Source organism: Dendropsophus ebraccatus, chromosome 11 (genome assembly GCF_027789765.1).
Source record: "Dendropsophus ebraccatus isolate aDenEbr1 chromosome 11, aDenEbr1.pat, whole genome shotgun sequence".
Taxonomy (NCBI): Eukaryota; Metazoa; Chordata; class Amphibia; order Anura; family Hylidae; genus Dendropsophus; species Dendropsophus ebraccatus.
Window position 1 is genome coordinate 97,252,714 of NC_091464.1, and position 27,155 is coordinate 97,279,868.

The 27,155-nt window shown below is 44.3% G+C and overlaps 1 protein-coding gene across 2 annotated transcripts in view; it reads right to left on the bottom strand.

The window, feature by feature from the left end:
- The window catches only part of GPR156 (G protein-coupled receptor 156), an 81,344-nt gene that overhangs the window by 12,364 nt on the left and 41,825 nt on the right, over positions 1–27,155 (bottom strand). For both annotated transcript variants that reach the window (XM_069944766.1, XM_069944767.1), the window contains 2 exons: positions 24,771–24,866; positions 24,411–24,647 (listed from right to left, as the gene is read on the bottom strand). In XM_069944766.1, coding sequence (XP_069800867.1) covers positions 24,411–24,647; positions 24,771–24,866 — 333 coding nt within the window. The remainder of the gene's footprint in view (positions 1–24,410; positions 24,648–24,770; positions 24,867–27,155) is intronic.

The window sequence follows — 27,155 nt, forward strand, 5'->3', positions numbered from 1 at the left end:
TATAATACTGCTCCTATATACAGGAATATAACTACTATAATACTGCTCCTATATACAGGGATATAACTACTATAATACTGCTCCTATATACAGGGATATAACTACTATAATACTGCTCCTATATACAGGAATATAACTACTATAATACTGCTCCCTATATACAGGAATATAACTACTATAATACTGCTCCTATATACAGGAATATACTACTATAATACTGCCCCCTATATACAGGGATATAACTACTATAATACTGCTCCCTATATACAGGAATATAACTACTATAATACTGTTCCTATATACAGGAATATACTACTATAATACTGCCCCCTATATACAGGGATATAACTGCTATAATACTGCTGCTATATACAGGAATATAACTACTATAATACTGCTCCTATATACAGGAATTTCCCTTATGTACTAAGCATCAGCACAAATGGGGAAGATTCTATCTCCCTGCAATGATAGGACAGATGGTAACAAGCAATTAAAGACTTAATTGAACCCCGCCTATAAGAACCTGGCCTAACCTAGGCTTCTTGTGTTTTTTTCTGTCCTCCTGTAGGACAGGTGGTAGGAGAGGGATACAGGCTCAGGCCTATGTTTGTGTCTGACTTTCCTTTCCAATGATTCTTGCTTTCCACATGGTCGTGTGGAGAGGGGGAGTTTATAAAATGTTGTTTTTCCTGCTCTGCTGTATCAGAGAGGAGATTTTTTACTTTTTTAGTAGAGCTATCACTCAGCTTCTCTGCTGTATGAAGTCGCTGTGTGAGGGAAGCTATGAAGCTGCTGCAGTAAGTATCATGGTGCTGCCAGATCTGTGTCCTCACCTGGGCGGCTGCTGATGTTTCTTGATACTTCAGCAAGGCAAGATATTCTACTTTTTCTTTTTGAGCTGGAAGCCTGGCCTGTGTGTCAAGAGGATTATCTTGGATATCATATCTTGGATGTCATATTGGATATATATATGTTGTACTAGAAAATGTACCTGGCGTTGCCCGGGTATAAAGTGTCAGTGTGTTAATTAGATTTGTTCTAAGGTGCCCAGGAGGCCAAGCTAAAGGTATTGTTTTATCTGAGTTAATCAGTGGAATTAGTGTATACCTGTAGTGCATAGTTGGAGGGGTTCTGTATACCCACAGTGTATAGTTTTTAGTGGTCTCGCATATCTGTAGTGTATATTTGGGGGGGCTGTATACCTATAGTGTATAGTTGGGGGGTTCTGTATACCTATAGTGTATAGTTGGGAGGTTCTGTATACCTGTAGTGTGTAGTTGGGGGGGCAGTATACCTGTAGTGTATAGTTGAGGGAGGTCCTGTATACCTGCAGTGTATAGTTGGTGAAGGTCCTGTATACCTGTACTGTATAGTTCGGGGGTCCTGTATATCTTTAGTATATAGTTGGTGCTGTATACCTGTAATGTATAGTTGGTGGAGGTCTTGTATACCTGTAGTTTATAGTTCGGGGGTCATGTATACCTGTAGTGCATAGTTTGAAGGTTCTGTATAACTGTAGTATAGAGTTGGTGGAGGTCCTGTATACCTGTAGTGTATAGCTTTGGGATCCTGTATACCTGTAGTATAGAGTTGGTGGGGGTGCTGTATACCTGTATTATATAGTTGGCGGAGGTCCTGTATACTTGTAGTGTATAGTTTTGGGTTCCTGTATACCTGTAGTGTAAAGTTTGGGGGTCCTGTATACCTTTAGTATAGAGTTGGTAAAGGTGCTGTATACCTGTAGTATAGAGTTGGTGGAGGTCCTGTATACCTGTAGTGTATAGTTTTGAGGTCCTGTATACCTGTAGTGTATAATTTGGGGTCCTATATACCTGTAGTATATAGTTGGTGGAGTTTCTGTATACCTGTAGTGTATAGTTTGGGGTCCTTTATACCTGAAGTATATAGTTGGTGGAGGTCCTGTATACCTGAAGTATATAGTTGGTGGAGGTCCTGTATACCTGTAGTGTATAGTTTTGGGGTCCTGTATACCTGTAGTATATAGTTGGTGGAGGTCCCGTGCACCTGTAGTGTATAGTTTTGGGGTCCTGTATACCTGTAGTGTCCTGTATACCTGCAGGGTCGTATTTACCATTAGGCACCCATGGTCTGGTGCGTAGGGTAGCACCTTGCAGAGGGGCAGTACCCTCCCGTTCAGACTTGCCAGAAAATCTGGTGTCTTTTCGAGGGGGGTATGGCGGTGTTATCCAGTCACAGTATGGCGGTATTGGTCAGGTCTGGTATGGCAGTGTTATTTAGTCACAGTGTGTCAGTATTGGTCAGGTCTGGTATGGCGGTTTTATGCAGTCACAGTATGGCGGTTTTGGTCAGGTCTGGTGTGGCGGTGTTCTCCAGTCACAGTGTGGCGGTATTGGTCAGGTCTGGTATAGTGGTGTTATCCAGTCACAGTATGGTGGTATTGGTCAGGTCTGGTATGGCAGTGTTATCCAGTCACAGTATGGCGGTATTGGTCAGGTCTGGTATGGCAGTGTTATCCAGTCACAGTATGGCGGTATTGAACAGGTCTGGTATGGCAGTTTTATCCAGTCACAGTATGGCGGTATTGGTCAGGTCTGGTATGACAGTGTTATCCAGTCACAGTATGGCGCTATTGGTCAGGCTTGGTGTGGCGGTGTTAAATGTGACGTGTGGAGCTATTAACTACCTATCCTGATGCTAATTGGTGAGTGAGGATGGGGCACCTTCAGGTTTAGTGCTTAGGGCAGCAGCAGCTGGTAATACTGCCCTGCATACCTGTATAGATGGAGTAGGGGGCCCTGTATACATGTACTGTATAGATGGAGTAGGGGGTCCTGTATACATGTACTCTATAGATGGAGTAGGGGGTCCTGTATACATGTTCGGTATAGATGAAGTAGGGGGCCCTGTATACATGTACTGTATAGATGGAGTAGGGGGTCCTGTATACATGTACTGTATAGATGGAGTAGGGGGCCCTGTATACATGTACTGTATAGATGGAGTAGGGGGCCCTGTATATACATGTACTGTATGGATGGAGTAGGGGGCCCTGTATACATGTTCTGTATAGATGGAGTAGGGGGCCCTGTATACATATACTGTATGGATGGAGTAGGGGGCCCTGTATACATGTACTGTATAGATGGAGTAGGGGGTCCTGTATACATGTACTGTATAGATGGAGTAGGGGGTCTTGTATACATGTACTGTATAGATGGAGTAGGGGGTCCTCTATACATGTACTGTATAGATGGAGTAGGGGGTCCTCTATACATGTACTGTATAGATGGAGTAGGGGGTCCTCTATACATGTACTGTATAGATGGAGTAGGGGGTCCTGTATATACATGTACTGTATAGATTTAGTAGGGGGCCCTGTATATACATGTACTGTATAGATTGAGTAGGGGGTCCTGTATACATGTACTGTATAGATGGAGTAGGGGGTCCTGTATATACATGTACTGTATAGATGGAGTAGGGGGTCCTGTATATACATGTACTGTATAGATGGAGTAGGGGGCCCTGTATATACATGTACTGTATAGATGGAGTAGGGGTCCTGTATACATGTACTGTATAGATGGAGTAGGGGGTCCTGTATACATGTACTGTATAGATGGAGTAGGGGGTCCTGTATATACATGTACTGTATAGATGGAGTAGGGGGCCCTGTATATACATGTACTGTATAGATGGAGTAGGGGGCCCTGTATATACATGTACTGTATAGATGGAGTAGGTACTGTATAGATGGAGTAGGGAGTCCTGTATATACATGTACTGTATAGATGGAGTAGGGGGTCTACCAGTTATTACTGTGGATGTTGTGAGGCAGCTTCCCTAGCAACCATTGCTCCCTGTGGAAATGAAAGCAGTAATCCTATTGGTTGCTAAGGCTCCAACTGCCGTCTCTGCTGCAGCTAATTATATCACCTGTGTTTGCAGTGAGGAGATTTTCCCATTCATCTCTATGGGGCGCCGCTCTTCCCCCTCCCCCTCCCCTCCTGTACATCTGGCGGGGACGGGACCTTCGCTAAAACCTTCCCGGGCACCCAATGTATCTGTGTGCCAAATTTGGGGTCAAACTGTTCAGGCGTTTGGAAGTCTATACGGGACAGACAGACAAACTTTCATTTTTATTATATCGACTAGAAAATGTACCCGGCGCTGCCCGGGTATAAAGTGTCAGTGTGTTAATTAGATTTGTTCTAAGGTGCCCAGGAGGCCAAGCTAAAGGTATTGTTTCATCTGAGTTAATCAGTGGAATTAGTGTATACCTGTAGTGCATAGTTGGAGGGGTTCTGTATACCCACAATGTATAGTTTTTAGGGGTCTCGCATATCTGTAGTGCATAGTTGGGGGGGCTGTATACCTATAGTGTATAGTTGAGGGAGGTCCTGTATACCTGCAGTGTACAGTTGGTGAAGGTCCTGTATACCTGTACTGTATAGTTCGGGGGTCCTGTATACCTGTAGTATATAGTTGGTGCTGTATACCTGTAATGTATAGTTGGTGGAGGTCTTGTATACCTGTAGTTTATAGTTTGAGGGTCCTGGATACCTGTAGTGTATAATTGATGGAGGTCTTGTATACCTGTAGTATATAGTTCGGGGGTCCTGTATACCTGTAGTAAATAGTTTGAGGGTCCTGTATAACTATAGTATAGAGTTGGTGGAGGTCCTGTATACCTGTAGTGTATAGTTTGGGGTCCTATATACCTGTAGTATATAGCTGGTGGAGTTCCTATATACCTGTAGTATATTTGGGGTCCTGTATACTTGTAGTATAGCGTTGGTGAAGGTGCTGTATACCTGTAGTGTATGGTTTTGAGGTCCTGTATACCTGTAGTGTATAGTTTGGGGTCCTATATACCTGTAGTATATAGTTGGTGGAGTTCCTGTATACCTGTAGTGTATAGTTTTGGGGTCCTGTATACCTGTAGTGTATAGTTTGGGGTCCTGTATACCTGTAGTATATAGTTGGTGGAGGTCCTGTATACCTGAAGTATATAGTTGGTGGAGGTCCTGTATACCTGTAGTATATAGTTTTGGGGTCCTGTATACCTGTAGTGTAAAGTTTGGGGTCCTGTATACCTGTAGTATATAGTTTTGTGGAGGTCCCGTGCACTTGTAGTGTATAGTTTTGGGGTCCTGTATACCTGTAGTGTCCTGTATACCTGCAGGGTTGTATTTACCCGTATGGCAGTGTTATTCAGTCACAGTGTGTCGGTATTGGTCATGTCTGGTATGGGGGTGTTATCCAGTCACAGTATGGCAGTATTGGTCAGGTCTGGTGTTGCGGTGTTATCCAGTCACGGTATGGTAGTATTGGTCAGGTCTGGTATAGCGGTGTTATCCAGTCACAGTATGGCAGTATTGGTCAGGTCTGATATGATGGTGTTATCCAGTCACAGTATGGTGGTATTGGTCAGGACTGGTGTGGCGGTGTTACCCAGTCACAGTTTGCCGGTATTGGTCAGGTCTGGTATGGCAGTGTTATCCAGTCACAGTATGGCAGTATTGGTCAGGTCTGGTATGACAGTGTTATCCAGCACAGTATGGCGGTATTGGTCAGGTCTGGTATGGCAGTGTTATCCAGTCACAGTATGGCGGTATTGGTCAGGTCTGGTATGACAGTGTTATCCAGCACAGTATAGCGGTATTGGTCAGGTCTGGTGTGGCGGTGTTATCCATTCACAGTATGGCGGTATTGGTTAGGTCTTATATGACAGTGTTATCCAGTCACAGTATGGCGGTATTGGTCAGGTCTGGTATGACAGTGTTATCCAGTCACAGTATGGCGGTATTGGTCAGGTCTGGTGTGGCAGTGTTATCTAGTCACAGTATGGTGGTATTGGTCAGGTCTGGTGTGGCAGTGTTATCCAGTCACAGTATGGCGGTATTGGTCAGGTCTGGTATGACAGTGTTATCCAGTCACAGTATGGCGGTATTGGTCAGGTCTGGTGTGGCAGTGTTATCCAGTCACAGTATGGTGGTATTGGTCAGGTCTGGTGTGGCAGTGTTATCCAGTCACAGTATGGCGGTATTGGTCAGGTCTGGTATGGAGGTGTTATCCAGTCACAGTATGGCAGTATTGGTCAGGTCTGGTATGGAGTGTTATCCAGTCACAGTATTGCAGTATTGTCAGTTGCAGTGTTCCAGTATGGCGGTATTGGTCAGGTCTGGTGTGGCAGTGTTACCCAGTCACAGTTTGGTATACCTGTTGTGCCCTGTATATACATGTACTGTATGGATGGAGTAGGGGGTCCTGTATATACATGTACTGTATGGATGGAGTAGGGGGTCCTGTATATACATGTACTGTATAGATGCAGTAGGGGGTCCTGTATACATGTACTGTATAGATGGAGTAGGGGGCCCTGTATATACATGTACTGTATAGATGGAGTAGAGGGTCCTGTATATACATGTACTGTATAGATGGAGTAGGGGGTCCTGTATACATGTACTGTATAGATGGAGTAGGGGGTCTACCAGTTATTACTGTGGATGTTGTGAGGCAGCTTCCCTAGCAACCATTGCTCCCTGTGAAAATGAAAGTAGTAATCCTATTGGTTGCTAAGGCTCCAACTGCCGTGTCTGCTGCAGCTAATTATATCACCTGTGTTTGCAGTGAGGAGATTTTCCCATTCATCTCTATGGGGCGCCTCTCTTTCCCCTCCCCCTCCCCTCCTGTACATCTGGCGGGGACGGGACCTTCGCAATAACCTTCCCGGGCATGTATCTGTGGGCCAAATTTGGGGTCAAACGGTTCAGGCGTTTGGAAGTCTATACGGGACAGACAGACAGACTTTCATTTTTATTATATAGATGAGGCTTTTACGCCTCAAATGTTTTGTTTCAATATCTTTCACTTTTTTACATTTGTTGTGCAAGTCCTGTTAGACTGCTTCACTATATGAGTGACCTATGTGACTATAATGTGTGTATATGAACACAGCTTTAGAGCTGCTCGTTGTGTATTAGTACACCTGCTGTCTCATTATTTTCTCCAGTACTGCTACAATGAAGCTATGAAACTGTGTGTGTGTGTGTGAACACAGCCCTAGAGCTGCTAATTGTGTACACCTGTTGCCTCATTACTTTCTATAGTACTGCTACCAGATGATGCAGTGAAGCTATGAAACTGTGTGTGTGAACACAGCCTTAGAATTGTAGTTGTGTACTGTGTATACCTGCTGTCTGATTACTTTTCCAGTATTGCTATCAGATGATACAATGAAGCTATAAAACTGTGTGTGAACACAGCCTTAGAGTTATTGTGTAGTGGTAGATACACCTCCTGTCTAATAACTTTCACAAATACTGCAGATGATGCAGTCACCCTATGATGTGTGCTACTCCAGTGCTGCCATTTAATAATGCAGTGAAACTGCTGTGTGTGAACACGGCCTTAGAATTGTTAGTTGTATGCTATGTACACCTGCTGTCTATTTACTTTCACTATACTGCTATTAGATTATACGGTGATCATGTGGATCTTCTGTGTGCTGCCGTTTAAGAATACAATGAAACTACTGTGTGTGAACACTGCCTCAGGGGAGCTTCACATGTACCGACTCGCAGCGTCAATAACGCTGCCAGCCGGCTAGGTCCTGGCAGATCACTGTCAGTACATACATGCAGCGGTCTGAATGACCGCTGCATGTATGTAATTCTGCCGGCCGCTTAACCCCTTCTGATGCCAGCCGCCTCCTCGCTCCACGGGGTCCCGGCGTCCTGCTCTCGCGCCCGGCCAATCAGTGTGTTGCCCTGCCGTAGCCACTGATTGGCCGGGCGGGAGAGCAGGACGTGTATGTAATGACAGTGATCTGCCAGGACTTAGCCGACTCGCAGCGTTATTAACGCTGCAAGTCGGTACGTGTGAAAGCACCCTTAGAATTGTTAGTTGTATGCTATGTACACCTGTTGTCTATTTACTTTCACTATACTGCTATTAGATGATCATCTGTGTGCTGCCATTTAAGAATGCAGTGAAGCTGTGAAGCTACTGTGTGTGAACACTGCCTTAGAATTGTAGTGTATTGTGTACACTTGCTGTCTCATTACTTCCACTAATACTCAGATGATGCAGTAGACATATAAGACTACTGTGTGTGTGAACACAGCCTTAGAGCTGCTGGATGTGTACTGGATACACCTGTTGTCTGATTACTTTCCCTAATACTGCCATCAGATGATATAGTGACCATATGGAGCTATGTGTGTGAGCACATGCTTAGGGATGCAAACACACAGGACGTATATGCAGCGAGTTTCTCGCTGCGTAGACGCAGTGAAACTCGCTGCATATCCCGTCCCTGTGTAGTCAATGGCAGGCAAAATCGCAGCAGGGATTGGGCGGTCGTGGGGATGATCGGGGCTGCCGGAGCCGGGATCAGGCAAAGTATACGCTCCGGCGGCCGGGGGGTTAAAAGGGCAGGCTGCAGACAAACTCGCAGCAGGGATGTTCATCCCTGCTGCGATTTTGCCTGCCATTGACTACACAGGGACGGGATATGCAGCGAGTTTCACTGCGTTTACGCAGCGAGAAACTCGCTGCATATACTTCCTGTGTGTTTGCACCCTCTAGCTGCTGAGTGTGTAATGGATACACCTGCTATCTGATTACTTTCCCGAAAGGTGCGTTTACACGAAACGATAATTGGCCCGATCGTACGATTAACGATGTCGGAGTAACAATTTTTTTTCATAACGATCAGCGTTTAGACGGTACATTATATCGTACGGAAAATCGTTTTGCTATCGTTTTGCGATCGCTTAAGCCTATCTCACACATTGGTTAAATCGGCGAATGACTGTTTACATGGAACGAGCTGCGAATTTTTTGTGAACGACGATTTAAGAACATGTTGAAAGTTCAAAATGAACGATTTCTCGTTCGTCGTTTGATCGTTCGCTGCGTTTACACGTACGATTATCGTTCGAATTCGATCGTTATCGTGAACATTCGCACGAATGCAGCTTAGAGCTGCTGTATGTGTACTGTGTACACCTGTTGTCTTGTTATTCTCTGTAATACTGTGGACACCTGCTATCTAATTACTCTCTGTAATACTGTGGACACCTGCTATCTAATTACTCTCTGTAATACTGTGCACACCTGTTGTCTTGTTACTCTCTGTAATACTGTGTACACCTGTTGTCTTATTACTCTCTGTAATACTGTGTACACCTGCTGTCTAGTTACTCTCTGTAATACTGTGCACACCTGTTGTCTAGTTACTCTGTAATACTGTGCACACCTGTTGTCTTGTTACTCTCTGTAATACTGTGTACACCTGTTGTCTTATTACTCTCTGTAATACTGTGTACACCTGCTGTCTAGTTACTCTCTGTAATACTGTGCACACCTGTTGTCTAGTTATTCTGTAATACTGTGCACACCTGTTGTCTTGTTACTCTCTGTAATACTGTGCACACCTGTTGTCTTATTACTCTCTGTAATACTGTGCACACCTGTTGTCTTGTTACTCTCTGTAATACTGTGTACACCTGTTGTCTTATTACTCTCTGTAATACTGTGCACACCTGTTGTCTAGTTACTCTCTGTAATACTGTGCACACCTGTTGTCTTGTTACTCTCTGTAATACTGTGTACACCTGCTATCTAATTATTCTCTGTAATACTGTGCACACCTGTTGTCTTGTTACTCTCTGTAATACTGTGCACACCTGTTGTCTAGTTACTCTCTGTAATACTGTGCACACCTGTTGTCTAGTTACTCTCTGTAATACTGTGTACACCTGTTGTCTAGTTACTCTCTGTAATACTGTGGACACCTGCTGTCTAGTTACTCTCTGTAATACTGTGCACACCTGTTGTCTAGTTACTCTCTGTAATACTGTGCACACCTGTTGTCTTGTTACTCTCTGTAATACTGTGTACACCTGTTGTCTTATTACTCTCTGTAATACTGTGTACACCTGCTGTCTAGTTACTCTCTGTAATACTGTGCACACCTGTTGTCTAGTTACTCTCTGTAATACTGTGCATACCTGTTGTCTAGTTACTCTCTGTAATACTGTGGACACCTGCTATCTAATTACTCTCTGTAATACTGTGTACACCTGCTGTCTAGTTACTCTCTGTAATACTGTGCACACCTGTTGTCTAGTTACTCTCTGTAATACTGTGCACACCTGTTGTCTAGTTACTCTCTGTAATACTGTGGACACCTGCTATCTAATTTCCCTCTGTAATACTGCTATCAGATGATGCAGTGACCCTATGGAGTTTCTGTGTGCCGCTGCAGTACTGCTACTGAAGGACGCAGTAAAGCTATGAAGCTGCTATGTGTGAACACTGCCTTAGAATTGTTGGCACTCTGCACTAGTCTGTTAGTCGGCCGGTAAGTCTGGCACAATTTACATCCTTGGATGTAGCAGGATTCTGCTGACAACTTCTGGAGGGGAGAAAGCTTTGGAAAAGCTCAAGTCACTTGGCTCCAGATCCTGCAAGATTCCACTCTCAGGTGGCAGGGAAGTCATTTGTGGATTGCAACTTGTTCTCAGAAGAGACAATGACTGCTTAATATTGTACATCTGAATGATCATCTACAGGCTGAACTGGATGGAGTCAGAGGTCATGGCTCCTTCAGATGAACAAAAACCTTGTTCAAAGTTTTTTCTTAGTAATTAAAAAAAAAAAAGTCTATTACTATAGTTGAGCAGTATAGTTGGCTGCCCGATCCCCACAGTTTGGAGACTGGTCCTACGTTGTAAGGGGGCAGATGTTCACTCCAATATAAAGATAGTTGGATCTGTATTGGACATTCTCATGAAAGTCCTTTTTCATATGATCAGGTCCATTATCTGCCCCAGTCTAATAAGAAAAAAAAAAACTTCTATTTTGGTCCACAGTCCGTAGGAATTCTAGGACTGAAGGTAAAGGAAAGAATCCTGCACAAGAAGGACCAGACGTCTCGGAGGCCTTGGGGATGGGGACAAGAACTTGTGACTACGTCTTTTCTGACAATTTTTCTTCCATAATGAGAGAGGTATGTACCAGTGCTATAGGATAGGAAAGGCTACCATATTGAATTTCACAATCTGAGGAAGCTGCAGTATGTGGGATCTAGGATCTGTAGGTCCCTCCTAGAAAAATGATGTTATCTGACCATGTATACCAGCATATATCTGTCTGCAGACAAAGGCTATGTTCACACTATGTATGTGTGCAGCTGTAAATGTGCGGATGAAACTCCGGCCGTGGGAAAAAATAGACATGCGGCTGAAAACATACGGTCATTTACTTGGAAATCTGGTTCAACTAAAAATAACAAATAAAATCTTAAGAAAGTGATGGAAACACCTCTGGATGCATCTGGGAAAGCAGGGAAACAGTTTACAGGAATCGCTATTACCGGGGTTTGCGATCCTCTGCAGTAATGCCTCTCATGGTTAATATATTGAATTAATAAAACACATTTTCATTGTAATAAAGTCCCTTTCGTTGTTCAATAATTAAATTTAAACGATTCCATCATTGTGCAATTAAATATACTGTTAAAATAAATATATATATAAATAAATGTATATTTATATATATATATATATATATATATATATATATATATTTATTTTTTGACAGTATATTTAATTGCACAATGATGGATTCGTTTAAATTAAATTATTGGACAACGAAACTGATTTTATTTCAACGAAAATGTGTTTTATTAAATAAATATTAATTAGTACAGGAAGCTCCATAAGCCGTTAATTCATATTGCCGGTAATAGAGCTTTCTGTACTAATCATCACTTTACTTTAATGAAAACATCAAATGTTTCTTCTAATTATGTTATCACAATAGCATTATTAGAAGAAACATTTAGAATTATATGTGCGCTCAGCTGATTGGCTGATCGGCTCAGCGCACATATAATGAGCCGGTCCGCAGTACAGTCACTTCATTGTGCTGCGGACCAGCGAAGAGACAACATCGGGGTGAGTATAGAGCTCTCCCCACCCCCTCCCCAGCACTGCACCCCTCCCAGCAAGGAAGGGGGGGTCACTTTACCCCCTTCCTTGCTGGGAGGGGTGCAGTCTGACATCAGTCTGGCCCCCAAGGGGTTAAGGGGGATGCAATACATCCTCCCTTAACCCCTTGGGGGCCAGACTGTAAGCAGCGATCTGTAAAGATGCTGCATACTGTAAGGAGCACAACACCGCTCACAATGATGGGTGTTGTGCTCCTGTTTGTGTGTTTTTCCCTTTTTGTTTTTCAGATATCGGTATCCTGTGGATTACGTCGGATTCCATGGACTACGTCGATGACCAACGGTTGTTTGGTGTTTTTTTTTTAATAAAATGGTCAATGAGGGGTGTGGGGGTGTTTTTATTTGAATAAAAAAAAATTTAACTTGTGTCTTGTCTTTATTTCTTTACTTTATAGACTTAGTAGTGGAAGCCGTCTAATAGGCGGAATCCATTACTAAGTTGGGGCCTAGTGTTAGCCGGTATAAAATGGCTAACACTAACCCCCTATTATTACCCCAGTACCCAATGCCACCAGGGATACTGGGAAGAGCCGGGTGCCAGTGGTCCCGGAGCGTCAAAATTGGCGCTCCTGGACCGGGCGGCAGCAGGCTGGTAAGATTTAGGCTGGGGAGGGCCTAAACCAATGGCTCTTCCCACCCTGGTGTTACCAGGCTGCTGTCGTTTGGTTTTTAACCTGGCTGGTTATAAAAATAGGGGGGACCCTATGCGGTTTTTTTAAAATAAATAAATAATAAAATAAAAACGCATAGGGTCCCCCCTATTTTTATAACCAGCCGGGTTAAAAACCAAACAACAGCAGCCTGGTAACACCAGGGTGGGAAGAGCCATTGGTTTAGGCCCTCCCCAGCCTAAATCTTACCAGCCTGCTGCCGCCCGGTCCAGGAGCGCCAATTTTGACGCTCCGGGACCACTGGCACCCGGCTCTTCCCAGTACCCCTGGTGGCATTGGGTACTGGGGTAATAATAGGGGGTTAGTGTTAGCCATTTTATACCGGCTAACACTAGGCCCCAACTTAGTAGTGGAAGCCGTCTATTAGACGGCTTCCACTACTAAGTCTATAAAGTAAAGAAATAAAGACAAGACACAAGTTAAAAAATTTTTTTATTCAAATAAAAACACCCCCACACCCCTCATTGACCATTTTATAAAAAAAAAACACACCAAACAACCGCTGGTCATCGACGTAGTCCACGGAATCCGATGTAATCCACAGGATACCGATATCTGAAAAACAAAAAGGGAGAAACACACAAAAAACACACAAACAGGAGCACAACACCCATCATTGTGAGCGGTGTTGTGCTCCTTACAGTATGCAGCATCTTTACAGATCGCTGCTTACAGTCTGGCCCCCAAGGGGTTAAGGGAGGATGTATTGCATCCCCCTTAACCCCTTGGGGGCCAGACTGATGTCAGACTGCACCCATCCCAGCAAGGAAGGGGTTAAGTGACCCCCCCTTCCTTGCTGGGAGGGGTGCAGTGCTGGGGAGGGGGTGGGGAGAGCTCTATACTTACCCCGATGTGTCCTCTTCGCTGGTCCGCAGCACAATGAAGTCACTGTGCTGCGGACCCGCTAATTATACGTGCGCTCAGCCAATCAGCTGTGCGCACATATAATTCTAAATGTTTCTTCTAATAATACTATTGTGATAACATAATTAGAAGAAACATTTGATGTTTTAATTAAAGTAAAGTGATGATTAGTACAGAAAGCTCTATTGCCGGCAATATGAATTAACGGCTTAATGGAGCTTCCTGTACTAATTAATATTTAATTAATAAACACATTTTCGTTGAAATAAAATCAGTTTCGTTGTTCAATAATTTAATTCTAACGAATCCATCATTGTGCAATTAAATATACTGTCAAAAAATAAATATATATATATATAAATATACATTTATTTATGTATATATTTATTTTAACAGTATATTTAATTGCACAATGATGGATTCGTTAGAATTAAATTATTGAACAACGAAAGGGACTTTATTACAACGAAAATGTGTTTTATTAATTTAATATATTAACTATTAGAGGCATCGGCATTCGGCATCATTGCCGGCTATTTTTGAAGTACTCCGTACGGACCGCCTGTCAATCCACGGCCGCATGTCCAGCCGCAAACAATGGTCTTGTTCATTTTTTACGGGTCCGTTTACGATAGGGCCGTAGATTCATACATAGTGTGCACTGTGCAGCCGTATATCGTATACTTTCCAGCGTACGCATGAACCACCAAAAATACCGCTGCACAATTACAGCCGCAAATACAGCCGCACAGTTACATAGTCTGAACCTAGCCAAAAGCTGCATATTCCTTTACATCAAGACCTTTGTACAAGGCAAGTGGCATCCTTTTCAATTTACAGCCCTTCTGTTTGGAATCAGCTCGGCTCCATCTACAGTCAGCAAGCTGATGTCTATTGTACTTTGAATGTTTGAGACAATTGAAGCTCATCATTGTTTCTGTCCCAGTGTGTGATATTCTCTCTTCCTCCAGAGAGATTACAGAAGTGACACAAGTCGGGGTTCTCGGTACTCCCCAGTTGCTGTCACTTCACCTGATACCCTCGGGTCTTATGTCTACACTGGAAATTACACCCAGAGACAAGGATAGCTTTCCCTGCTCAATGGCAGCAGTCTCCCAATGAAGTGGGTAGAGAAAACCATTGATGTATCAAGCAGACAGTGGGCGCTTGTATGCAGGAGCAGCGAGCAAAGGAGCCTTAATCCCCATCAGAGATGTTGCTGGCATCCAACATATGAAGGGAATACTAGTCCACTCCAGCACACCAATCTATGGAAAGCTATCAGTATAAGATCAAAACCGCATCTAGGATGGCGCATATTGATCTTTATAGGGGCACTAAATTAGTAGCATTACTACTGGGGGCAGAGGCATTTTGTTTGCAGACAAGATATACTGCGATTTAACCCTGTCGGAGGAACGGTCTCTGGACCAGAAGCTTTCTGGCAAATCGCATGGACGGCCTATTCTTCCTATTGAAGGTTCAAATTGGGAAAAAAATTTTCCTCACTCCTATAAAGACCAGAGTTTTGCAGAATCTGAGACATGATTGGGCCTTGGTTAGCCTCATTTGCCCCTATTTACCCAAGAGGGCATGGTTCACAATGGTGAGCCCCCTGCCTAAGAATCTTCTGGGAACGGGGGCGTGGCCTGCAGCGAATGGCGGCGGACGCATAGATCAGCAGCTCCGTCCTGTGACCGGCCAACCTGCGGCTCATAACGGCTTAACGCTGACAGAACTGACCCACACGACTGCTCTGACACCCGAACACCTACCGGGACTGATGAGAACCCGCAAAAGACCAAAGAAGAGTCCAATGAAGCTGACACACTTCTTCCCCGCAGCGGAGCACAGCCAAGATGGCGCCGGTTCCTCGTCTGTCTCACAACGGGACCGGCCCTCTCTGGAGTTACACATGACCTCCAGTGGTTGTATCTCACCCTCAGCCTCCTCTTCTACCTCGGACAGCCGTGGATGCTCGCCCCGGGGCAAGAACAGTAAACATACCGGCAAGGAGCTGAACCTCATGGAGGGTAGAGGTAAGCAGGCGCCATCTTCCTCCCCTCACATGGCATCCCTGTCCGTGATCCCCGAGGCTGTACCCCCGCATTCACAGAGCTCCAGACCTCCGATTACTGAAGAGCTGCTACGAGAACTCCTAGATGACATGAAATCTGCCCTCCAGGCTGATGTTAAATCCATGCATAAAGATATAATGGCTATAGGGGCCCGCACTTCCCACATTGAAACCAAAATGGCGGAGCTTACACAGTCACATAATGAGGTGGTGGATACTACCAATGCATTGGAAGATGAGGTAGCTGTCCTGAAGCTAAAAATTGCAGACATGGAGGACCGCTCGAGGGGGAACAATTTGAGGTTCAGGGGTATACCGGAGGAAGTCAGAGCTGAGGATCTCCAAGAATACCTTATGGATTTCTTTACAGCTCTACTTCCTGGGGCTAGCACTATGGATCTCCTCATAGATCGTGTTCATTGGCTCCCCAAACCAAAAAGCATTTCCGCCTCCATACCTCGGGATACTATCGCACGCATTTCTTCCATATGAAAGAAAAATTACTTGAAGCTGCACGTCGGCACCCAACTCTGCCAGAAAGGTTCAGCAATATCTCCATCTATACTGACCTGTCGGCGGTGACCTTAGCCCGACGGAGGGAATTTGCTTTTGGAACTAGACTGCTCCGGGATAAGAATATTGCGTATAAATGGGGATTTCCAGTGAAGATCATAATCTCCCACAATGGTACCAAAAAGATTGTGGCCTCTCCTGAGGCGCTGATTCGCCTTTGCAAGGAATGGGATCTTGTCCCTGAAGATAACCCCGGCTCCATATCGCCATCGGGGCGCCCGCACGGAAATCAGGAAGAGTGGTCAACAGTGGCCACTAGGAAGCGCAGACCCAAATGAAGCACTGTGTCCCTACTTCTTTGGCATAGAAGACGTGCCTTTCACACTTATGCTCAGGTTACCAGTGCCTGATTATACGGCACATTAGTACTGTTCTAGTTTATGGTCAGTTTATGGTCTGTTAATGTTCTGTTATCATAGTGGCCCAACACAGCTCACTGTTCTATGATGCTGCTACAACTTTTCTTATTCCACCCCCTGTACGTTTACGTACACTATGTACAATTGTTATTATTACTATTGCATACCTGCTTCTGTTTCCCAGAGATGTTCTGGTACTTGTTTTGTTGTTTTTATGTTCTTGCCATCACTAGCAGAGTTCTATTCAACAGGGATCTCTACCTGGGGACTACCCCACAAGGATGCCCAGCACCTCTCTATACAGTGAAAGGCAATCTTAGAGCTCCTCACACGCTAACTTATAATGGGTCTTAAGTTTCTATCTATTAATGCTAAAGGGTTAAATACTCCTTATAAACGATCCATGCTGTGGAAAGAAGCGCTCTCCTCTAACACTGATATATTATATGTGCAAGAAACACACCTCCTAGATAAAGACTCTCACCGCTTACAACATAAACGATTTCCACATATTTTTTACTCCCCTGCACATAAAAAGAGAGGTGGTGTCGCTATTGCTATCAGAGACACAGTTGCTTTTCAGAAGCAAATGGTGGAGGTGGACTCCGGAGGACAATTTCTCATTCTCCAATGCATAATAAATAATGTTGCTTACACCCTTTCCACATTATATACCCCTAATAAGAAACAGTGCGCCTTCTTAAGGGCCACACTGCGCAAAATTAACACCCTGACAGTGGGGTTGCCCGTCATAGCAGGGGACTTTAATTGTACTCTATGGCCCACCATGGACTCCACCTCCACTGTCCCATTCGCCAAACCGACTGCAGCCTTCTCATTAGTCCAAAAGATGGGGCTCTTCGATGCGTGGCGCGTGTGTCATCCCACAGATCGGGACTTTACTTTTTTCTCCTTCCCCCATAAAATTTATACCCGCATAGACTTCTTTCTAGTTGATAAAACCACATTACCACTTGTATTGTCCACCGATATAAAAACCATTACATGGTCAGATCATGCCCCTATATCCATGAAACTTAGAGAAAAATTCCCCAGTCACCCATCTCCCCTGTGGAGATTAAACAATTATATTCTTCAAAATCCTAAATACCAATCTGCCACAAGTACTGCTATTAAAGACTACTTTGATCTGAATGACACACGCGCCACGTCCGACTGCACTCTATGGTGTGCCTTTAAGGCTACGGTTAGGGGTCATTTTATAAGTCAGACTGCCTACGACAAGAAAGGGAGGGCCCAACTGCAGCTATCTCTTCAAACCACCCTAGCCACTCTGCACAGGCAAAATAAAATTACATACAATAGGGAAAGGGCGGCAGAGATAGCAAGTGTACATGTCCAATTGCACTCCCTCAACGTGTATAAATATGACATGGCTTTGCGTAAACTTAAGGTGAATTTCTATTGGCAGGGCAACAGAGCCAGTTCGCTATTAGCTAAACAATTGAAGCGCAAAGAAGCTAAAACTAGGATTCCCTTTGTTTATAATAGCTCTGGATCTAAGGTCTTCGACCCACAAGGAAAAGCAGACTGCTTTGCCCAATATTATTCCTCGCTATATAATCTTAAGGAAGATAGATCCACCCCCCAACCCACTGAACAACTTATCACTAACTTTTTCGATAAAGCCCGTTTACCCACCATCTCGGCCGAGCAGGTGTCACACCTTAATTCTCCCTTTACAGAAATGGAAGTAACTGCCCTATTTAAAAGCTTAAAATCCAATAAGTCCCCAGGTCCGGATGGATTAACAAATGAATTTTATAAAATGTATAGCCCTTCCCTAGCACCCTATCTTACCAGAATTTTTAATGACTTTGCAGCAGGCCACTTACCCCCTAAAGAGATGTTGGAGGCCGTAGTTGTGACCCTTCCGAAACCTGGGAAGCCGACTGACTCCCCCCCTAACTTTAGGCCCATCTCGCTCCTCAACTCGGACCTAAAACTCTACGCAAAGTTGCTGGCAGCGAGGTTATCAGGCATTCTCCCATCGATAGTCAATGGAGACCAGGTGGGGTTTGTAGAGGGCCGCCAGACTGTCGATGGTACCCGCAGATTTCTAAATATAATACACTCTGCGCACATTGGTCGGACGCCTTCTCTGCTGCTATCTCTTGATGCCGAGAAGGCGTTTGACCGTGTACATTGGGATTACCTTAAAGCGGTCCTGGAACAAATTTCTCTCCCAGCGCAGTTTATTACTGCTATTATGGCCCTCTACTCGCAACCTTCAGCGAGAGTATATCACATAGGGACAATGTCCTAACCATTCAATATCACCAACGGCACACGCCAGGGGTGCCCCTTGTCCCCCCTGATTTTTGCCCTAATGATGGAGCCTTTTGCTCAAAATGTCAGACTCTCGTCGGACCTACGAGGTATACACATAGGCAATGTAGAACACCGCATAGGTCTGTTCGCAGACAATGTTATTATATCTATAACTGACCCTGTGACCTCGCTGCCAACGGTTATGGCTCTTATAGCGGAATTTAGCTCCGTTAGCTATTATAAATTAAATGTTACCAAGTCAGTGATATTGGACCTCCACATAGACCCCTTGATGAAATCCACCTTGCAGCGACAATTCCCTTTTAAATGGTTGGATGGTTCCATATCATACTTGGGCATTATGCTCTCAGCCTCCCCCAACAAAGTTATATCCATTAATTATACATCCTTATTGGCACAGCTTAACAGTGATATTCTCTCATTCTCATCCTTGCCTATCTCTTGGGTAGGCCGTATCGCAGTCACTAAAATGATATTACTCCCTAAAATACTCTATATCTTTCGTAATCTCCCAGTCTTTATCCCCCTACCCCTCATACGCAAACTGCAAACCACCATTATGAAATTTATCTGGCTTCATCAGAGACCTAGAGTAGACATTGGCACCCTGTACTTACCGCTCAATAAAGGCGGATTGGCATGCCCTTGCTTAATCTCATATTACAGGGCAGCAATAATGGAACAAGTAAGGAGATGGTGGTGGTGTGACTCCTTCTCGGCTAAATGGGTTCATATGGAACAACAAATTCTAGGATCTGCATCGCTGCAAAACCAATTATGGGCTGCAGGGATATCCCCCCGCACCCTACCCCCCCTCCCGCCCACGGTTGTAGCAAGCTTAAAGGTGTGGTCCTTGCACTCTCCTATGAGAGCTATATGCCCTTTGCGCCTTAAAGACCTTCCTATAGGTGCCATCCAGCTCCTGCTTCCGCACACAGATCTGACCTCTTGGACAGAGGCTGGAATACTGACACGGTGATATTAGCTTACAGGCAGGTTTAAAATCCTTTGCCCAAATAGTTGTTGAACATAGCATATCTCAAAAGGAATTTTTTAAATACCTGCAAATACGGCACTTAGTAAATACCTTAGAGTGGCAATGGGATTCCAGGCCTACAGCTTATGAAAGTTATTTTTATAACAAAAGCAAAACTACAAAGGGTATTTCTACAACATATACTGCTATAATGGATGTAGGTAATGACTTTATACCTAAGTTTCGCATTCGGTGGGAGCAGGACCTAGGAGTTTCATTTACGGATGAGCAATGGCGCTTCACATACCTACTCCCCAAAAAAGTATCCAAATGTGTGAACCACTTAGAAGCCTCTCGTAAATTACTTTACCGGTGGTACTATACTCCCCTTCGCCTCTCAAGGATCTACCCTACGGTATCTCCTATGTGCTGGCGCTGTAATGCTCACACTGGTTCCCTCCTCCACATTTGGTGGGAATGCGCTCCCCTTCGTTCCTTGTGGTCCCAAGTTGAAATGAAAATAAGCATGATCACTGGATATCCGGTACCTTGGGGCCCTGAGGTGGCTCTATTATCTCTCAGGCTAGATGACTTGCCCCTGCAGCACCTCACCCCAGTGTTTCATATTTTGACCACTACCCGCACAGCCATTGCTAGAAGATGGAAAACTAACCACTTACCCACCCTGGCAGAAATACTTGCTATTGTACAATCTAACTGCGCCATGGAAGATTTGCTTGCGCGCCGAACAGGCTCATACAAATCATTCCTTAATAAATGGGATAAATGGCAGACCCATTGCTCCTAGGTCCGGCTACCCGTATTGACGCGTACTGGAGTCCCCGAGTTATAGACCTAAAGTAGAGAGTACCCACAATACACTTATCTTTATCTCCTGTAACATTGACTTGTCTAAGTGATGGTTTAGTTTTGTTAATGTGGTGTTGTTTATCTATTCATCTGTTCTCCACCCCCTCTCCTTCCCTACCCTGTCTTGACCAGTCCCATACCCCCCCCCCCCACCCCCCACCCCCGGCTCATCTTCTTTCTTCCCCCCTCATCCTCTCATCCTTCCCTTCCCCCCTTCCCCCCTCCCCACCTTTACGACTCCCTTCCCCGTGCCTCCCCCTCCTCTTCCGCCGTTACGCCTAGTATACCCTATGATTACCATAATTGCTTTTATGTCCGGAAGTACTTTACCCTTAATATTATGAAGGTGTATATGGTTGTAATATCGGCAGCAAGAAGGTATATTTGTGCATGTTGACCTGTATGGCGGAAACTCTTTTTCCCTTCCTCTGTATTGTGTATAAATGAAAATAAAAACAAAGTTTTACAACAAAAAAAAAAGAATCTTCTGGGAACTCCCCCGGACTCCTCAGCTACTGACACACAGTAGCAGAGATTACTCCCAGTGTCCCTGCCAGGTGTGGGCAGAGTCTAAAAATCTTGCAAGTAGCAAGTCTATGGATTCATGATGGCCTCTTATTATCTAAAAGCATGGGTTCTCTCCTGATGCTAATTCCATAGGAATAATCTGGAGGCTTCTGTATACCCTCAGTTAATAACTCAAGAGGGTAGGCTTGTCCGAAGCTTGACTGCCGTCAACAAGGTGGGAACGGATATGCTGTCAAAGTGGTGACCACTCTTCTGCAGTCCAGAGCCACAACTGCCTACAGAACCTACCTTAGGGTAAAGAAGTTTGAAGCCTGGTGGGTGAAGTCTCTTCCACATTTCCATTGTTACAATCCATTTCTTCAGAATGGTTTAGAGAAGAGATTAAACATCAGAGTTTACATCTCTGTGATCCTAGACAGAAGATTATGGCATGATGGGCTGATGCAGAGATTTATCAAGGCCACCCAGAGAATTGGGCCTACTATCTCGGACACATCCCCATCTGGGATTTGGAACTCTTAGTGGATCAGCTCTGTGAGACTTTACTAGTTGACTTCTTGTCTCAGAAACTCTGCTTTCTGTCCGTTGTTACCTCAGCAAATCGGGTAAGTAAAATTCCAGCACTGGGGCGTCGGAGCCCTGCCTTATTTTTCTGTAGGATTAAGTGTTGGTGAGAATTTTATCCAAAGGTTGCATCTTTAATTTAAAACAAATCGACAGATTTGAGTTGCCTTTGTTCCTGCTGAAACCCTTCAATGAAGAAGAGTTGAAGATAAGCAAGAATCTGCAAATCCTTGAAGTCTAAGTGGATAATACAGCCCAGTCAGTATTCTACCAGGAAGGCAGGTTTAAAGTACCTCAGCCTATTAGAGCCCCCTTTACAAGGGCAATGTCCACGAATTCTGTACTTGACAAAATCTGCATGACTGCTTCATACTTATAGACTGGACATTAGGTCATACGAACAACCTTCAGAAGGGTGGTTATGGCAAATAAATGTCCCCTCCCCTTCTTATGTGGCTTGCTACATCCCCATTCATGCTGCTGCTTAGGACGTAAGGGAAAGGGTAATTTTTTACTTACCGTAAATTATCTTTCCTGTAGTCCTAAGCAGCAGCATGGACTACCCTCCCAAATTTTTTTTTAAGTATTGTCGTTAGAATTACACAAGAAGCCTAGGTTAGGCCAGGTTCTTATAGGCGGGGTTCAATTAAATCTTTAATTGCTTGTTACCATCTGTCCTATCATTGCAGGGAGATAGAATCTTCCCCATTCGTGCTGCTGCTTAGGACTACAGGAAAGATAATTTACGGTAAGTAAAAAATTACCCTATAACTACTATAATACTGCTCTTATATACAGGAATATAACTACTGTAATTCTGCCTCCTATATACAGGAATATACTACTATAATACTGCCCCTATATACAGGAATATAACTACTATAATACTGCTCCTATATACAGGAATATAACTACTATAATACTGCCTCCTATATACAGGAATATAACTACTATAATTAGTGTAATACCATATCCATACTTGTGTCGTTTGGGGGCTTTTTAGGTCTGGTCCTGTGACATGGGGGTTGCAGGGCCGTTCCATGGCCTCCCTTCCCTGCTCGTGCACGCTTTGCGGGGTGGCGGTCACTGACCGACACGGTGTGGAGTTAGCGTAGGGACCCGTGTGAACCAGAGGACCTGCACGTTGGTACACGGGGCTATTATGGCTTGATCAAATCATATACAGACTTTCTGGTGTTGATTTTTAATATAGGCCAAGCGGCATTAGTATCAGCCATAGATGGGTTGTGCGGCCGTTCCTTTCTCTCCAGTTGCCGTATAACTCCTATAATACTGCTCCTATATACAGGAATATAACTACTATAATACTGCTCCTATATACAGGGATATAACTACTATAATACTGCTCCTATATACAAGAATATAACTACTATAATACTGCTCCTATATACAAGAATATAACTACTATAATACTGCTCCTATATACAGGGATATAACTACTATAATACTGCTCCCTATATACAAGAATATAACTACTATAATACTGCTCCTATATACAGGAATATACTAGTATAATACTGCTCCTATATACAGGGATATAACTACTATAATACTGCTCCTATATACAGGAATATAACTACTATAATACTGCTCCTATATACAAGAATATAACTACTATAATACTGCCACCTATGTACAGGAATATAACTACTATAATACTGCTCCTATATACAGGAATATAGCTACTATAATACTGCTCCTATATACAAGAATATAACTACTATAATACTGCCTCCTATATACAGGAATATAACTACTATAATACTGCTCCTATATACAAGAATATAACTACTATATACTGCTCCTATATACAGGGATATAACTACTATAATACTGCTCCTATATACAAGAATATAACTACTATAATACTGCTTTTATATACAGGAATATAACTTATATAATACTGCCCCCTATATACAGGAATATACTACTATAATACTGCCCCCTATATACAAGAATATAACTACTATAATACTGCTCCTATATAGAGGAATATCACTACTATAATACTGCCCCCTATATACAGGAATATACTACTATAATACTGCTCCTATATACAGGAATATAACTACTATAATACTGCCCCCTATATACAGGAATATAACTACTATAATACTGCTCCCTATATACAAGAATATAACTACTATAATACTGCTCCTATATACAGGAATATAACTACTATAATACTGCTCCTATATACAGGAATATAACTACTATAATACTGCTCCTATATACAGGAATATAACTACTATCATGCTGCTCCCTTTGTTTAGCATCAGTGGTTGTGGTATGCAGTATTATAGCAGTATGTCTGGTGTTCTCAGTATTAGAGAGGTATATGATGTCTTCTAGGGTTTGCAGTATTATAGCTGTATAACCTGTGTTTTTGGGGGTGCAGTGTTATCGGGGTATACCCTGTGTTATCGGGGTGCAGTGTTATAGGGTTATACCCTTTGTTATCGGGTGTGCAGTGTTATAGGGGTATACCCTTTGTTATCGGGTGTGCAGTGTTATAGGGGTATACCCTGTTATCGGGGGTGCAGTGTTATAGGGGTATAGCTTGTGTTATCGGGGGTGCACTCACCTGCGGGATGAAGATGAGGCAGTTGATAGCCGTGGTGCAGAGGAGGATGCTCCCAGCCGTAACCCCATAGACCAGGCTGGGCCAGGTATAGAAGACGCGTGACACTACTACACTGACCCCAGAGGCCACCACCACCAGGCTGCTGCCCACCATGATTACCAGAGACTGGTTGACTGGCGGAGTGCTGATGTTGTTGGTGAGACCGGCCAGATAACTACCAAACACCAGGAACATGGCCTACAGGGAAAACAACAAACCTATTAACAACAATTACCCCACGCACAGAGGGTGGCCAGGTACAGATGAGAATCACAGGGATTATTACAGGTCATGACCCCTGACCCCTGGGGCTGTTAATACCTTGAACCCCATTAGTAAAGCGATCCAGATATCCGGGTACTTAGAGGAACAGAAATGCGTCCTGGTGACCTCACAGGATGTGGAGCGATCTGCAGCCTGGGGGAAAGGAGAAAGTACATGACATTATATGATTCCATCTCCCAGAGCTGTGGACTGGGGGAGAGGAGAAAGTACATGACATTATGCGATGCCATCTCCCAGAGCTGTGGACTGGGGGAGAGGAGAAAGTACATGACATTATATGATGCCATCTCCCAGAGCTGTGGACTGGGGGAGAGGAGAAAGTACATGACATTATATGATCCCATCTCCCAGAGCTGTGGACTAGGGGAGAGGAGAAAGTACATGACATTATATGATGCCATCTCCCAGAGCTGTGGACTGGGGGAGAGGAGAAAGTACATGACATTATAGGATCCCATCACCCAGAGCTGTGGACTGGGGGAGAGGAGAAAGTACATGACATAGGATCCCATCACCCAGAGCTGTGGACTGGGGGAGAGGAGAAAGTACATGACATTATGCGATGCCATCTCCCAGAGCTGTGGACTGGAGGAGAGGAGAAAGTACATGACATTATATGATCCCATCTCCCAGAGCTGTGGACTGGGGGAGAGGAGAAAGTACATGACATTATATGATCCCATCTCCCAGAGCTGTGGACTGGTGGAGAGGAGAAAGTGCATGACATTATGCTATGCCATCTCCAGAGATGTGGACTGGGGGAGAGGAGAAAGTACATGACATTATATGATCCCATCTCCCAGAGCTGTGGACTAGGGGAGAGGAGAAAGTACATGATATTATGCGATGCCATCTCCCAGAGCTGTGGACTAGGGGAGAGGAGAAAGTACATGACATTATATGATGCCATCTCCCAGAGCTGTGGACTAGGGGAGAGGATAAAGTACATGACATTATATGATTCCATCTCCCAGAGCTGTGGACTGGGGGAGAGGAGAAAGTACATGACATTATATGATTCCATCTCCCAGAGCTGTGGACTAGGGGAGAGGAGAAAGTACATGACATTATATGATGCCATCTCCCAGAGCTGTGGACTGGGGGAGAGGAGAAAGTACATGACATTATATGATTCCATCTCCCAGAGCTGTGGACTGGGGGAGAGGAGAAAGTACATGACATTATATGATTCCATCTCCCAGAGCTGTGGACTGGGGGAGAGGAGAAAGTACATGACATTATATGATCCCATCTCCCAGAGCTGTGGACTAGGGGAGAGGAGAAAGTACATGATATTATGCGATGCCATCTCCCAGAGCTGTGGACTAGGGGAGAGGAGAAAGTACATGACATTATATGATGCCATCTCCCAGAGCTGTGGACTAGGGGAGAGGATAAAGTACATGACATTATGCGATGCCATCTCCCAGAGCTGTGGACTGGGGGAGAGGAGAAAGTACATGACATTATATGATTCCATCTCCCAGAGCTGTGGACTGGGGGAGAGGAGAAAGTACATGACATTATGCGATGCCATCTCCCAGAGCTGTGGACTGGGGGAGAGGAGAAAGTACATGACATTATATGATTCCATCTCCCAGAGCTGTGGACTGGGGGAGAGGAGAAAGTACATGACATTATGCGATGCCATCTCCCAGAGCTGTGGACTGGGGGAGAGGAGAAAGTACATGACATTATATGATGCCATCTCCCAGAGCTGTGGACTGGGGGAGAGGAGAAAGTACATGACATTATGCGATGCCATCTCCCAGAGCTGTGGCCTGGGGGAGAGGAGAAAGTACATGACATTATATGATGCCATCTCCCAGAGCTGTGGACTGGGGGAGAGGAGAAAGTACATGACATTATATGATCCCATCTCCCAGAGCTGTGGACTAGGGGAGAGGAGAAAGTACATGACATTATATGATGCCATCTCCCAGAGCTGTGGACTGGGGGAGAGGAGAAAGTACATGACATTATAGGATCCCATCACCCAGAGCTGTGGACTGGGGGAGAGGAGAAAGTACATGACATAGGATCCCATCACCCAGAGCTGTGGACTGGGGGAGAGGAGAAAGTACATGACATTATGCGATGCCATCTCCCAGAGCTGTGGACTGGAGGAGAGGAGAAAGTACATGACATTATATGATCCCATCTCCCAGAGCTGTGGACTGGGGGAGAGGAGAAAGTACATGACATTATATGATCCCATCTCCCAGAGCTGTGGACTGGTGGAGAGGAGAAAGTGCATGACATTATGCTATGCCATCTCCAGAGATGTGGACTGGGGGAGAGGAGAAAGTACATGACATTATATGATCCCATCTCCCAGAGCTGTGGACTAGGGGAGAGGAGAAAGTACATGATATTATGCGATGCCATCTCCCAGAGCTGTGGACTAGGGGAGAGGAGAAA